This window comes from Syngnathus floridae, chromosome 5 (assembly GCF_059516105.1).
Source record: "Syngnathus floridae isolate MCC-2025c chromosome 5, RoL_Sflo_1.0, whole genome shotgun sequence".
Lineage (NCBI taxonomy): Eukaryota > Metazoa > Chordata > Actinopteri > Syngnathiformes > Syngnathidae > Syngnathus > Syngnathus floridae.
This window is the reverse complement of record NC_142417.1, coordinates 19,838,821-19,854,247: the sequence shown is the minus strand read 5'-3', so window position 1 is coordinate 19,854,247 and position 15,427 is coordinate 19,838,821. Positions and strand designations below refer to the sequence as shown.

At 43.7% G+C, this 15,427-nt stretch overlaps 1 protein-coding gene across 4 annotated transcripts in view; it reads left to right on the top strand.

Annotated features, from left to right (window-relative positions):
• pias2 (protein inhibitor of activated STAT, 2) overlaps nt 1-15,427 on the top strand; it is a 136,340-nt gene that overhangs the window by 77,798 nt on the left and 43,115 nt on the right. For all 4 annotated transcript variants that reach the window (XM_088375766.1, XM_088375767.1, XM_088375768.1 and 1 more), the window contains exons 9-10: nt 3,897-4,057; nt 14,632-14,762. In XM_088375766.1, coding sequence (XP_088231892.1) covers nt 3,897-4,057; nt 14,632-14,762 — 292 coding nt within the window. The remainder of the gene's footprint in view (nt 1-3,896; nt 4,058-14,631; nt 14,763-15,427) is intronic.

The following is a 15,427-nucleotide window of genomic DNA, read 5'->3' as shown; positions in this document are numbered from 1 at the left end:
CAGACAATGAGCACGAAGAACGCAGGGCGTGCCTCTGAGCAATGTGCGGATGCCCACGCGCTGGGCTGCAGTGGTGCGTCAGCCGGTCAGCACGGCAAGAGCGAAGCGGAGCCGTGACACATTTACACTTTAAAATGTTTCAATATTTATTAATACAATAAAGTGTTTAATGAACTTATGAATGTCTTGTGCGGATGGCGTCGCGCTGGGCTGCAGGGGCGCGGTCAGCACGGCAAGAGCAGAGCAGAGCCATGACACCTTTACACTTTAAAATGTTTAAAAAAGTGTTTAAAATATAAAAACATATTTAAAAGTACAATAGAGTGTATAAAAATAAAATCATAAAAGTCTTGTGCAGCTGGATGGCACGTCCGCCTCACAGTTAGGAGGGTGCCGGTTCGATTCCACCTCCAACCCTCCCTGTTTGGAGTTTGCATGTTCTCACCGTGGCTGCGTGGGTTTTCTGCGGGCACTCCGGTTTCCTCCCCCATCCAAAAAACATGCTTCGTAGGCCAATTGAGCACTCCAAATTACCCCTAAGTGTGAGTGCGAGTGTGGATGGTTGTTCGTCTCTGCCTTGCGATCGGCTTGCAACCGGTTCAGGGTGTCCCCCGACTACTGCTGGGATAGGCTCCAGCACACCCACGACACCCTGTGGGGACAAGCGGTATAGAAAATGGATGGATTGTGCGTCAGCCGGCTAGCACACAAGAGCAGACAGGAGCCAGACACGTTTACACTTCAAAAAAGGTTAATAAAAGTCTTGTGTGGGTATTGTAACAATATATTTACTCTTATTTATTTAAATAAATAAGAATGTTTCTGAAAGTCTGTTTAACTTTAAAATTTTTACAAAAGTGTTTAAAAATACAATATAGTGTATAAAAACAATAAAGTGCACAAAACTACAATAAAGGTTCATAAAAGTCATGTGCAGATACTGTAACAATATATTTACTCTTATTTATTTTCTTTATTTTCTTATTTATTTAAATAAAGAAGAATGTTTATGAAAATCTGTTTGACTTATACATACAAAAAAGGATTTAAAAGTACAATGCAATGTTTAAAAATACAATAAAGGTTCACAAATGTCTTTTATGGACATTGTAACAATATATTTGGGGTAGGTTTTACTTTACTTTTACGCAAATATAGGAACGATCTAAATAGACCTACAGTTAACAGTTTAAGTCATATAACTAACCCTACAAATGCACACTGCACTTCTGTTGTTACATTCAGTAGATCTAAATCAGGGGTGTCAAACATATGGCCCGCAACCGCCCCGCAAGGAGGTTCGATCAGGCCCGCATTCGATCAGGCCCGCGTTCGATCAGGCCTGCAGGATAATTTAAAAGTGGAAAAATGCATAAAAGACACGGAATTACCGTATTTGCCGGTGTATAGGTCGACTCGGTGTATAAGTCGACCCCCTAAAATTCGACGGAATGTGTTCAAATTCCGGGAGGCCGTGCGCATGCGCAGTGGCCGGAAATAACTCCAGCCGAGCGGATCGGCTGTTTATAAGCACCGCGGAGGAGATCGCGGAGCCTCATTCGACTTCCAGCGGCCGGCGAGCTCGCGCACGCCGCCCGGCACCAACGGGAGGCCGGAAATATCTCCAAGCCGAGCGGATCGGCACTTTATAAGCACCGCTGAGGAGATCGCGGAGCCTCATTCGACTTCCAGCGGCCAGCGCACTCGCGCACGCCGCCCGGCACATCCGGGAGGCCGTGCGCACGCGCCAAGTGGCCGAAAATAGCCCCCGCCGAGCGGATCGGCTGTTTATAAGCACCGCGGAGGAGATCGCGGAGCCTCATTCGACTTCCAGCGGCCGGCGAGCTCGCACACCCGCCCGGCACATCTGGGAGGCCGTGCGCACGCGCCAAGTGGCCGAAAATAGCCCCCGCCGAGCGGATCGGCTGTTTATAAGCACTGCGGAGGAGATCGCGGAGCCTCATTCGACTTCCAGCGGGCCGCGCACTCGCGCACGCCGCCCGGTTCAAATTTTCTAAGTGCAACGCACAATGAGATGCATGACAAACGGCCTTGGTTACCATCACATTTGAAGCGATGAATACGAAGTTAAATTTTATGACTCAGTGTATAAGTCGAGGTCGATTTTTTTCGGTCGATTTTGGATCGAAAAAGGTCGACCAATACACAGGCAAATACGGTAATATTTTTAATAATATGCAATTCATGGATTATCCGCTATGGGGCGCACTGTTTTGATCAGAGTAGAAGACAACATTGTTTTGATCAGAGAAGACAGACCCAACACAGCAGACGGTAGCAATGGACCAATTGCTGCCTGTTACGACGTTGTTTCTACCGTAGTCTATACCACTCCCCTACACCCTCACTAGCCAAAATGTCTATCCAAATGGAGAAAAGTAGATACGTAGTGTAGAATTTTCAATGAAAAATGGACCACGGGCGGTGATTTATTTATAGAAATGCACGGAAAACCTGTGTGCTTGGTGTGTTTGCAACAAGTTTCAGTAGTGAAGGAATATAATATTCGACGCCACTACGAGACTCTTCACAGCGAAAATTATCATGGCTTGCAAGGACAAGTGAGAAGAGATAAGATCAACGAATTGCAGGCGGGTCTGAGGAAACAGCAGTCAACTTTCATCCAGAGCCAACAAGTCAGTGAAGCAGCAGTAAAAGCCAGCTAACTAATTGCCAGTGAAATAGCATTTGTATCAAAGCCGTATTCCGATGGTAACTTTGTTAAACGATGCATGATGAAGGCAGCTGAACTTGTATGTCCCGAGAAACGACAAGCTTTTGCTAATATTAGCCTGACGAGGAATACTATAGCAGAGAGGATTTCAGACCTATCAGCAGATTTGGACAGCCAATTGAAACAGAGTCAAGTCATTTATTGCATTTTCCGTTGCAATTGACGAGAGCACTGACATCACAGACATGGCAAAACTGGCCTTATTTATTTGTGGAGTTGATGAGACATTGACTGTTACTGAAGAGTTTCTTGAGTTGGTGCCAAAGCTGGACACCACAATTTTAGACATTTGTCTAAGGAAATCTGAGGTGTTTCATGAAATGTTTTGTAAAACGAATGCTCATTATATTTCAACAATTTCCTCATGTTCTTGTGCTTCTTTACACTAAAAAAAGGCAATTCATGATATTTTGGTTATTTATAGCAGACTACGGTATAATTTTAACAGTCCGGCCCACTTGACATCTACCGAGGCCGCATGTGGCCCACAATGTGAAATGAGTTTGACACCCCTAATCTAAATAGACCTACAGTTAACAGTTTAATTCATTTAACTAACCCTACAAATGCACACTACACTTCTGTTGTTATATTCAGTAGCTGTAACAGGTAAAATAAATGATGAAAACTTTTTGAAGTTTACAAGCTCTGTTTGCGGCTCCAGACGATTTTTTGGGGGGGTAGAAGAGGAGGCAAAATGGCTCTTTTGATCATAAAGGTTGCAGACCCCTGTTCTAGACTCACTTGATTGCACTAAGAGAAAAGGGGTAAATAATTATACAAGCCCTACTTTTCAAGCATTTATTAAAAAAAAAAGTTTAAAATGTCTTGTAAATTTTGTTCGACTTAACGATTGTGTCCCATCTGGTGTTCACAATTTTTTTTTTTTTATCTCAACCTAAAATGTGGCTCAAGGTCAAGGGGGTAAGACTTTTTCAAGGTATTTAAGTCCACAGTGTGTACAATTTTTAAAATGAAGTAAAACTGTGGATTCCCTAATGTCCAAACTTCATTTATATTGGTTTTCTATAATATACTATGTAAAAGTTACGGAAATCAAACAATTGTGAACACATATTTTGTGCTTTTGCGTTGTTTTACCTATTTCAATTTGACTAATCTTTAATCATTTTTCCTCCAGTTGGGTAAGATGCGACTTACAATCCCATGCAGGGCGGTGACCTGCTCTCATCTTCAGTGCTTCGATGCTGCCCTCTACTTACAAATGAATGAAAAGAAACCTACATGGATCTGTCCTGTCTGTGACAAGAAGGCTACATATGGAAGTCTCATCATTGATGGGTTGGTTTACTTTCTTCAGCAAGGCCGCAAACCTGCCTCCTTATCAACCAACACTGAATATTAATACATGGATTGGTGAGAGTACAGGGATTGACATGAACACTGATGAACGCACCAATTATTGGTATATCTCATTATTGCTGAGTGATACAGTCACTACCACATGCCACTTTGACAGGTTGAGTTTTATATTAGGACCCTCACTTCCCATAAAAGGTTGTATTCAAGACCTGTCAAGTGCGATTTTAAACGTTGGAGAATTACAGACTTTACAGTGGTGATAAAACATACAAACCAACATTCAAGTTAACCTGTCCCACATGACCTTGTTCACACAATCATGTTTGCATAACAGGAGGTACCTGCTCAGACCATACAGAGATAAAAAAAAAAGCAAAGGAAAGATACTCCGCATGAATGAGATAATGAGAAATGGAGGAAGTTCAAAATATAGAACAAATTCAAAAATTTGAGCAAATAGTACCGCTAAAAATTGAACGACAAATGTCATTTTCTTCATATTTCCCAATAAGTTTCTACTGAAATACTAAAAGCGCATACATAAAACACCATTATGCGACACAACATAACAGTTTAGAGGAAAATTGCCTCTACACACTCAGACATAATACAACACCCCTCCAAATTGCCCTTAAAAAGCTGATTTTTTTTTCGTTCTCAATGAAGCCATGTAACATGTTTTTGTTTCAATTCCTCACCATTTATTTATGTAAGGCGGACAATGCAGTCAAACTTAGTTACAAGCTTGTAGCATGAAGCACAGGGGTCGCCAACCTTAAAACTGAAAGCTACTTGGTTACTGTTTAATGCAAAGGGCTACCAATTTGATAAACACTTCCAAAGTAACAAATTTGCTTAAGTCACCTTTAATGATGTCGTTTTTATCAATGGTATTCATTGATTTGAAGACACTGATCATGTTTCTCACATAAATTAGGAAACAGATATTTGTGTTCATTCATGTGCAACACTTTTTTTCCCTACCCCTTCTTGAGCCATCACCTTACTGTGGTGAAGGAGTTCAGTTGTTCCATTGATCCTAGTAGCTAAATGTTCAGGGGCTTTATGCCGCTGTCAGAGTCACCTATGGCAAACAGGTCCTTGGTGCGGGATAAGAAAAATCACTCTTTATATTATCCCTAATGATAATTGAAATAAATTAACTTCATTTTTCCTTGCCCAGCCACGGGTCACTGAGGCATCCCTCTGGAGCCAGGCCTGAAGTTGGGGCCCGAAAAGGCAACGTGGGTCTCCCTTCCCATGGACTCGCCACCTGTGGGAAGGGCTGCAGGGGTCAGCTATGGTATTAGCTGAGTGGCAGCCAAATGCGGGTACCTCGGCAGTCTGATCCCCAGCTACAGTAGCTAACGGTTAACAAATGGAATGTCATCTCTCTGTCAGGGAAGGAGCCCAAGCTGCTGTGAGAGTTAGAGAAGTTGCGACTAGACATAGTAGTCAAACTCACCTCCACACACTGCTTGGGCTCTTCTCGAGAAGTTTTTGGACTCTCTTCGACTCTGGAGTTGCCCATGGTGAGAGTTGCAGATCAAGTGTGGGGACACTTATTGTCCCATTGGTATTCACCCCGACAGATAAGTGGGAAGCCTCCCTCTGTTGTCGAGTAAGGTGACAGGTTAAGGTTAGGTTAAGGATTTTTGTGTCTATGCATCAAACAACAGCTCAGAGTATCCACCCTTTTTGGAGTCGTTGGAGGGTGTGCTCGAGAACGTTTCCCTGGGGACTCCCTTGTTCTGCTGAGGAACTTCAATGCTTACGTGAGTAATGACGAGGAGATGATGATTAGGAGGACTGATTGGTGCTTCTTTCTTTGTGCGTGGCCAGATGGCGCCTCCTGCGCTTGAACTCAGTCATGTCGGCAGTGACACACATTGCTCAGAGGCACGCCCTGCGCTATCAGCGTTTATTTAAACACTATTCTCTCGTCACTTATAAACCCACGAAGTTTTCTCATTTTCGAAATGTGCGACGTGAAGTGGCAAGGGATCACTGTACACATATCCATCCATTCATTTTCCACTGCATCCTAATCAGATGCCTAAGCCGAGCTCCTCTCCGTGCGGAGGAGCAGTGGATGATGTCAAACGCAACTCTTTCAATATGGTGCCCCAGGCTCCGCAGTAACGGGTTTGTCTTAGCCGGGTTGGGAGATTCGTCCGTAATCTAACCACCCGAGTTAAATTAACTCCACCGGAATCAATCTAATTTCTGTATGACGCCAATCCCTCTCAAATCACCCGAAGCTCGAGCCGAGTAACTCAATTCGAGGCAAGACTTCGAAGTGACCGCATCGTATTGATGGCTCCCCGCTATTGTTTGAAGTTCTTATTATGTTACGGATATTTTTAGATGTCTTTGTTAAGACCTCAGGGATTCGTTTATATAGCGCACCCAAGCACTAGTTTTGCCGAAGTAAATGTTGATATGGGTCCGTTCCACTTGGTCGCTCAAGCAGCGAGCCGACCAACTTTGTTTATTCGAAAGAGAATCGAATTAATAAAAGTGTGACAATAATAGCATTTAAGAAGAAAATTAATGTACTTTATATTATTAATTCTAACTTCTTATATGTAGATCTAGCACTTAACTGCTGGAGTGCTTCACCCCACTTCATTACTTTTTTTAAAAAAAATAATAATAACCTTTTTTTAAATCGAATAAAAATGTCTTACTCTATTTAGATTTGCCCATTAATTAATTTGGAAGACAAGTCTATCTTTCGATCGGGTCCTGTTTAACTTTTGATGCGGCCCGACAAAAGGGGAAACGGGCCGCGCCCGACGGACAATCGAAATATTTTTATCCTTCACCCACTCAAATAATCTAATTTAACCATCGTCGTTTATTTAGAGGAAGTAAATTTTCAAACGAATTAACAATTAACAAAATTCACTCTTCCCTTAAATATTTACGGAAGTTATTTAATTCTGTAACATGTTCGGAGTTGCGTATCACACGGCCCGTCAAAAAAAAGGGGAAACGGGCCTGCGCCCTTCAAATAATTAAATTACTTTCAGTTCTACACCCAACCAATAATACGATTTAAACACTTCCGCTAATTTATCCAGACGAAGCAAACTTTCAAACAGATCGAAATTCACTCGTGTCTCAAATAACTACGAAAGTTATTTAATTCTCTAAAAATTGTCTGATGTTACTTTTATTTATTACGGTCCTATGTTATGCCATAATAATCCCCCGCACATTAATCAAATTGTCAACTCAACCCCGAACCATCGATTGCACATTCAGTACCAATCAGATAATATACAAAACACATTTATTGAAGAAACATGAAATAGAATTACAAATCTCAATTACTCCAGAAACCGAACAATTTCACTCACTGATACCCGTGTTAATAAAATCATTCAATCCCAGAACAATTCGATTGCAAAACACAGTTCATGAAAGAGGGAAAAAGTAGATACCAGCTGCGTGCTATTTTTGGTGGAAGCAAAGTCGAGTGATCAATTCGATCTTACTTCTAAAATCCAAATTAGAGAAACAGGCTGGCCTCGAGGGGACCGACGACCCGATGGCTATTCCCTTCCTTCGCTAAAATACAGAAAAGCCGTTCCCCTCACCTAGTTTTCGTCAGCAAAGTTGTCCAGTCCAATTTTTTGGAGTAAATCCAAGTTGATTTCAGACCAGCGATGCTGCGTCTCGCACAAAGATCCCGGGACTCTGGAAAAAATCTTGAAACTCCCTCGGGCTTCTTCACGTATGAGCGCTCTTTGGGGGAAAAAGCCTCGTAGCTGCTCCTGCAGGACCTTTTATAGACTTGTCTGGTACCTATATCCTCTCTATAGGGTAAGACCGCCTAGTTTCCCACGCCTTATAGAATTTGGTCAGTTTTCCCACGCTGTATAGGGTTTGGACAATTTTCCCCCGCTCGTACACCTGCTGTCCTTCAGCAGATGTTTCCGCCTTGACCACGCATTACTTTCCACCAATGTACAGCTAGCCCCTGGTAAAGCCTTTCACTTCCCCTTTTCTTCACTTACTTTTTCATGAGAATAACTTTTTTAAAGTTACGCTTCAATTAACTCTGAAATAAAAATCCAAACCTTTGATCGATTTCTTTAAACAATTTATGTCACGCCACTATTCTCATAGTGGCGGGCCTCTTGATCAAATTGACTAACAATATTGCTTTAAGCTGTTACAGAATACATTTTTAGCCAAGCAAAGAAATCAAAAAGTAAAAATCACATTTGTGCTTCTCCAAACAATTTATGTCACGCCACTATTCTCATAGTGGCGGGCCTCTTGATCAAATTGACTAACAATATTGCTTTAAGCTGTTACAGAATACATTTTTAGCCAAGCCAAGAAATCAAAAAGTAAAAATCACATTTGTGCTTCTATGCGTGACTCACAATCCGACACCGTGTTCCTGTTTTATTTCTATTTTAACTAGTTTAGCTTATTGTGGGCCCTTTTTGGTCTCATGTTTCGGTCTGGCGCCATCTTTTGGACAAATTTGGAATTTCAGCTCTGCCTATTTATTCCTGTGAACAATCCATATTTTACCATTTGCACCACCTTTTCCCCCCATGTTACATGACAATGACCAAGGTTCTTACCCTATCTCTAAGGGAGAGCCTGGACACCCTGCGTAGGAAACTCATTTCGGCTGCTTGTATCCCGGATCTTGTTCTTCCGGTCCTAACCCACAGCTTATAACCATACATGTGGGTAGGAACTTCGATCAACCAGTAAATTGAGAGCTTTGCCATTCAACTCAGCTCCATGACAGACCGGTACAGAGTTTGCATCACAGCAGACGCTGAATTGATCCATCTGTCAATCTCCCGTTCCATCCTACCCTCAATCGTAAACAAGACCCCAAGCTACTTGAACTCTTCCACTTGGGGAAGAATCTCATCCTTGATCTGGAGAGGGCATTCCACCCTTTACCGTCTGAGGACCATGGTTTGGAGGTGCTGATTTTTCATACCAGCACTTCACACTCAGCTGTGTACTGCTCCAATGTGAGCTCGAAATCACGACTTGAAGAAGCCCACAGCACCACATAATCAGACAAAAGCAGAGCTGAGATGCTGAGGTCAACAAACCGGACACCTTCAACGCCTCGGCGGTGCCTAAACACTGTCAATAAAGGTTATGAACAGAATCGACCAACTGTCACCGTAAACGAATTCAACATACTGCAATGCAGACCAAACTCTGGCATCAGTGATATAGGGACGGAACGGCCCTGAAGTGGTTTCGGCATTCCCAACAGAACTCCAAGGGACACGGTCGAACATTTTCTCCAAGTCTTCTAAGCACAACTCCCATGCACCCTCGAGGACCCTGCTGAGTGTGTAGAGCATAGGTGTCAAACCCAATGCCCGGGGGCCAGATACGGCCTGCCAAATCAATTTATGTGGCCCGCGAAGAAAAATTGTGCATTGACTTCATGTCAGTACTGAAATTACTAATCGTTTTTTCTATTAAAAACATTTAAAAATTGCTGGAAAATTGTATTAGCATTCATCTTTTTTTAACATATTTAAACCAGTTTTTACTATTCTTTGATTTCAAAACTAGTTATTCATCAGTTTGTTGTGTAGTCTATACTGTATATACAGTCATCCCCTTGCTATACAGTCATCCCTTGCATGTCCTCCTCCTGTACGGTGTGTCCCCCTCCTGCCTGAAAGTCTGTGCTGAACAGCTGGCACCCACCTTTGCATGGATCATCAACTGTTCCCTGGAGCTGTGTGAGGTGCCCTTGTGCTTCAAAAGCTCCACCATCGTACCAGTGGCCAAAAAGCCCGCCATCACAGGTTTGAATGATTGTAGACCTGTCGCCCTGACATCTGTGGTCATGAAATCCTTTGAGAGGCTAGTGTTGAGTCACCTGAAGGACATCACGGGCCCCCTGCTCACCCCCCTGCAGTTTGCCTACCCGGCAATGATGATCCGGTCAACGTGGGACTGCAGTACATCCAACACCACCGAGACACCTCATGAACGTATGCCTTAACCCTGTTTGTGGACTTCAACTCGCCGTTCAACACCATCGCTCCCGACATCCGACACCAGAGGTTCGTCCAGCTTGCGGTGCCTGCCTCCACCTGTCAGTGGATCACCAGCTTCCTGACCAACAGGAGACAGCATGTGAAGCTGGGGACCATCACGCCTGACACCCAGACCATTAGCACTGGCGCCCCCTGTGTTGCGTACTCTCCCCACTCTCTCTCCACACCAATGATTGCTCCTCAGGCGACTTCTTTGAAGCTCCTGAAGTATGCGGACGACACCACTTTCATCAGACTGATCCGGGACGGTGACGAGACCGCGTACAGACCGGAGGAGGAGCGGCTGGTCCACTGGTGCAGCCAAAACCACCTGGAGCTGAACCCGCTCAAGACCGTGGAGATGACAGTGGATTTCAGGAGAGACCCTTCACCACTTCTACCCCTCACTATCCTCAGTAATGCTATTCTTTCCACAGACACCTTCAAGTTCCTGGGATACACACTCTCTTGGGACCTGAAATGGACCGGCCACATAAACTGTCCGGAAGAAGGCCCAGCAGAGGCTGTACTTTCTGAGACAGCTCAGGACGTTCAACCTGCCACAAGAGCTGCTGAAGACCTTCTACACTGCCATCAACCAGTCTATTCTCTGCACCTCCATCACTGTCTGGTTTGGATCGGCCACCAAACAAGACAAGCACAGACTGCAATGGACAATATGGACTTTTGAAAAGATAATCAGGACCAACCGCCCATCTATCCAAGACTTGTACCTGTCCAGGACCAGGAAACGTGCAAGTAACATCTCTACAGACCCTTCTCACCCAGGTCACAGTCTGTTCAAACTACTCCCCTCTGGACGGCGTTACAGAGCGCTGTACGCCAAAACCACCAGACACAGACACAGTGAGAGTCTGAGAGACATCACTGGGCAATAATATCCTGTTCTTGCCACTTAAATGTTGTTAATCACCTGAATGTTTTTTTTGTTTGTTTTTTTAGGCAAGACAGCACCAGTTTGATGAACACTCAAGATATAGGCATACATACAAACATCCCAGTGTAAAACCAGTCGGAATTAGCCAGAGCTAAATTTCATCCGTTGTCCTCAGGACATAAATCACAGACAGGGCAGACAGACAGCTAGACATTAGACATTACATTAACTCAGCCTGACAGAGCAGACAGACAGATAGACAGACTAGTACATTACAGGGAGATAAAAATAAAAACATAGTTAAAATGTTACATCCGCTCTTTAAATAAAATAAAAATAAAAACATAGTATAAAAGGTTATATCCACTCTGTGGAAAAACTATTCTAACCGTCCCAGCAGACCCTTTACTAAAGGTGATTACAAGTTTGTGAGCTTTTTAACCACTGCTTCAGTCACCTTTTAAAAACATCAAAAGAGGAAATCTCTCTAATTGAGGCAGGGAGTAGAGACCAGTATTGACAGCCATATATAGAGAGTACGCTCTTACCAAAAGTAGTTCTTCTACATTCAATTGCACAACCACCCCTTGATGTTGACCTGGTACTGTGTACACAGTCTTTTTTTATGGACAAATTCCATAAGAGGAGGAGGATCCAGGCCATTTAAACACTTATATATTAAACAAGCATTTTTGAAGTTCCTAGAGTAAAACTGAGGAGATGATACTTTTCCAGAATATTACTGTGGTGATAAGAGTTGGGTTTTTTTGTCTAGTATTTTGATAGCCCTTTTAATATTCCATTGTGCGAGATCATACAAGTTGCGTTCTGCTTGGCCAGCCGGTACCTGTCAGCTGTCTTCATAGTTCAAAAGCATACTTACAACCATCCCTTACCACTGGTGTCCACCATCGGGTTTCGAGACTGCCACCACAACAGGCACCAGCCACCTTCCGGCCCATTGGCCGCCTTAGCAATGGAGGCACAGAACATGCTGCATTCAGACTGTCCCGCTTCCCTGGGACGTGGGCAACGTTCTGCCAAAAGTGGGAGTTAAAACTCTTTCTGAGAGAGATTCTGCTAGATATTCCCAGCAAAACTTTACAATATGTTTGGGTATACCAAGTCCATTTCCCCCCCATCATCAAAGTCAACACACCACCAGGTGGTGATCAGTTGACAGCTCCGCCACGCTTTTCACCTAAGTGTCCAAAACAAGCGCCGCAAATATGACATGACGACAAAGTCAATCATCAAATGTGGCCTCGCGCGTAGGCACACGCTTATGTTTCACACCTGTCGCCTTCATCTGCTGGTACAGACCCGTATACAGAACCTTCAGGTCCGACAGTTCCTTCAGCTTCTTTTTCTTTTGTTTTTTGTTGTTTTCCATGATCAACATGGTGTTCGTTATCAGCAATCCATATCAAGATTTAAGAGTTTTTTATTCGCCATGTTTGAGCGTGCCAAACAAGGAATTTGACTTCGGTAAATCACAGCCTCTGTTCAACATTTAGGTGACTAACAACAACACTCAGGACATGTGAAATATGGAAGATATTCTCAAAAATCCCCTGATCTTAAACTCCCAAGAGGGCAAGGAAAACTCAAAACTCCAGCTAGGGGAAATGAGAAAACTTGAGAAGAGACCACAGATGGGAGGGTCCCTCTTCTAGGATGACCAGGCTGCAATGGATGCAGAGAGGACACATAGTACAAACAGTGTAGACAAAAAAGGTGTGGAAAGCAGGATGTTATTGCACAGTAATGACTCTGAGACTCTAAGAGTGGTGTGAGTTCATCAGAGCAACAGCCTGGGGGAAGAAGTGTGTCTGCTGGTTTTAGTGTACAGAGCTCTATAACGCCGTCCGGAGGGGAGTAGTTCAAACAGACTGCAGCCTGGGTGAGAAGGGTCTGTAGAGATGTTACTTGCACGTTTCCTGGTCCTGGACAGGTACAAGTCTTGGATAGATGGGAGGTTGATTCCAATTATCTTTCCTGCTGTCCTTATTGTCCGTTGCAGTCTGTGCTTGTCTTGTTTGGAGGCCGATCCAAACCAGACAGTGATGGCGGTGCAGAGGACAAACTGGATGATGGCAGTGTAGAAGGTCTTCAGCAGCTCCCGCGGCAGGTTGAACTTCTTGAGCTGTCTCAGGAAGTACAGCCTCTGCTGGGCCTTCTTCCGGACAGAGTCTATGTGGCCGCTCCATTTCAGGTCCCGAGAGATTGTGGTTCCCAGGAACTTGAAGGTGTCTGTTGAGAGAATAGTATTATTGCGGATAGTGAGGGTCCACTGTCATCTCCACGGTCTTGAGCGGGTTCAGCTCCAGGTGGGTTTTGGCTGCACCAGTGGACCAGCCGCTCCACCTCCTGTCTGTACGCAGTCTCATCACCGTTCTGGATCAGTCCGATGAGAGTGGTGTCGTCTGCATACTTCAGGAGCTTCACAGGAGAGTCACCTGCGGAGAAATCATTGGTGTAGAGGGAGAAGAGCAGTGGGGAGAGGACACACCCCTGAGGGGCTCCAGTATTGGTGGTCCGGGTGTCAGATGTGATGCTCCCCAGCCTCACACGCTGTCTTCTGTTGGTCAGGAAGCTGGTGATCCACTGACAGGTAGAGGCAGGCACCGCGAGCTGGATGAGCTAAAGCACAGAAGTTCAATCATACAACATCACTCAGGTTCACAAAGGAATGGGTCGTTCTTTCCAATCACGTCCCTCCAGGTATCACTGTCATTGCCCATGTGAGCATTGACGTCTCCCAGTAGAACGACGGAGTCCCAAAGGGGAGTGCTCTCCAGCAGACCCTCCAAGGACTCCAAAAAGGTTGGATACTTTAAGCTGCTGTTTGGTACATCGGCACAAACAAAAGTAAGGACACGTTCCCAACCGAAAGACACAGAGAGGCTACCCTCTCGTACACCGGCGCGATCCCCATCGTGCAGGCACCAAGTCGCTAGGCAATAAGTGTTCCACACCTGCTCTGCGCCTCTCACCATGCCAAGCTCTACAGTGGAAGAGTTTTAATCGATCTCGAAAGCCCAGCTCACTAACCCTACTCCCTTTGACCCCTCCCACAGATGGTGAGCCCTTGGAAAGGGGCTCACATTTCCTTTTAGGGCTGCATGGGTGCAAGCCCAGTCACCAGGCACCTGCCAGGCCTGAGCAAGGGATACCAAAGTTGAAATATTTTTCTCATCATAAGGGGTCCTTTGTGACGTGCTTTGTCTTGCCCTTCACTTTAGACCTCTTTGCCATTGGTGACTCTGCCAGGGGCAGAAAGCCAGACAACTTAGTTCCCAGGATCATTGGGAGACACAAAACCCCTCCACCACAATAAGGTGATGGCTCACGAAGGAGCTTAGCAATTGTTTAACTTAAAATTGTCCAAATCCTCAAAGTTCTGCCTCTCAACAGTCATATTTCTAAAGTCCTTCATGAAAGCAGACTGCTTATCTTTTGTGCACAGTCTAAGTAAATAGACTTGTAAATATCTGCTTTTACTTTAGAAACAATTACCAAACAAGTAACTCAATAAGTTTAGAAAATGTGCTTTAATTAACTTTCAAACTTAATTTTAAAATGTCTGTATTCTCTTTGTGTAGTTTATTCTTGGAGATCCTGAATAACTGTTCTGACGTGGATGAAATCAAGTTCCAGGAGGATGGTACCTGGTGTCCAATGAGACCAATGAAAGAGTCCGCTAAGCTCTTATCTCTGATTACAAAAACTGAGTGTGAGTACAGTTCTTGATCTCTAAGGAAAACTAAAATTAACTCGCTTATATGTATTGAATTTATTTCTCATTGTATTCTTTATTTGAGTTTCATTATTGTTCAAAAAGAAAAAAAAATCAATATTTTTCAATCACAGGGATGGGCAAATGATAAAGGGGGTCATAATTCGTCATCAGTGCTACAAGGGGTGAGTGGTACGGAAATATGTAAATAATATATCATCACCATAAGTATGAGAAAAAAAACATTTTGAACATGGCAAAAATACTCTATCACTAAGCCACACCACCTAAAATGTCTAAAGTCAAGTAAAAAACTTTAAAATGCAGTGTAAAAATTGGACCGGGGATTAAAAATCAATGCAGAATTAGAAAAAAATTTGCTCAACATTTTAGGGCTTTTGATCGGGACATGTTGCCGATCTTTGTCAACTGTGGGCCTTGTGAAGCTTTTGGAAATTCCTTTTTTTTTTAATGAACTTGACTATCAACTATTTTGATATGATTGAGCACTCCAAAAATCAAACTTAGAATCAAATATCATGTCGTGCTCAGTACAGGGATGTCCGAACGGTTTGCAAAGCGGGTCAGATTTGGTTAGATGAAAATGTATAGGGGCCGATCATTCGCACCAACATTCCTCGAACCATTACCATTGTAAATTA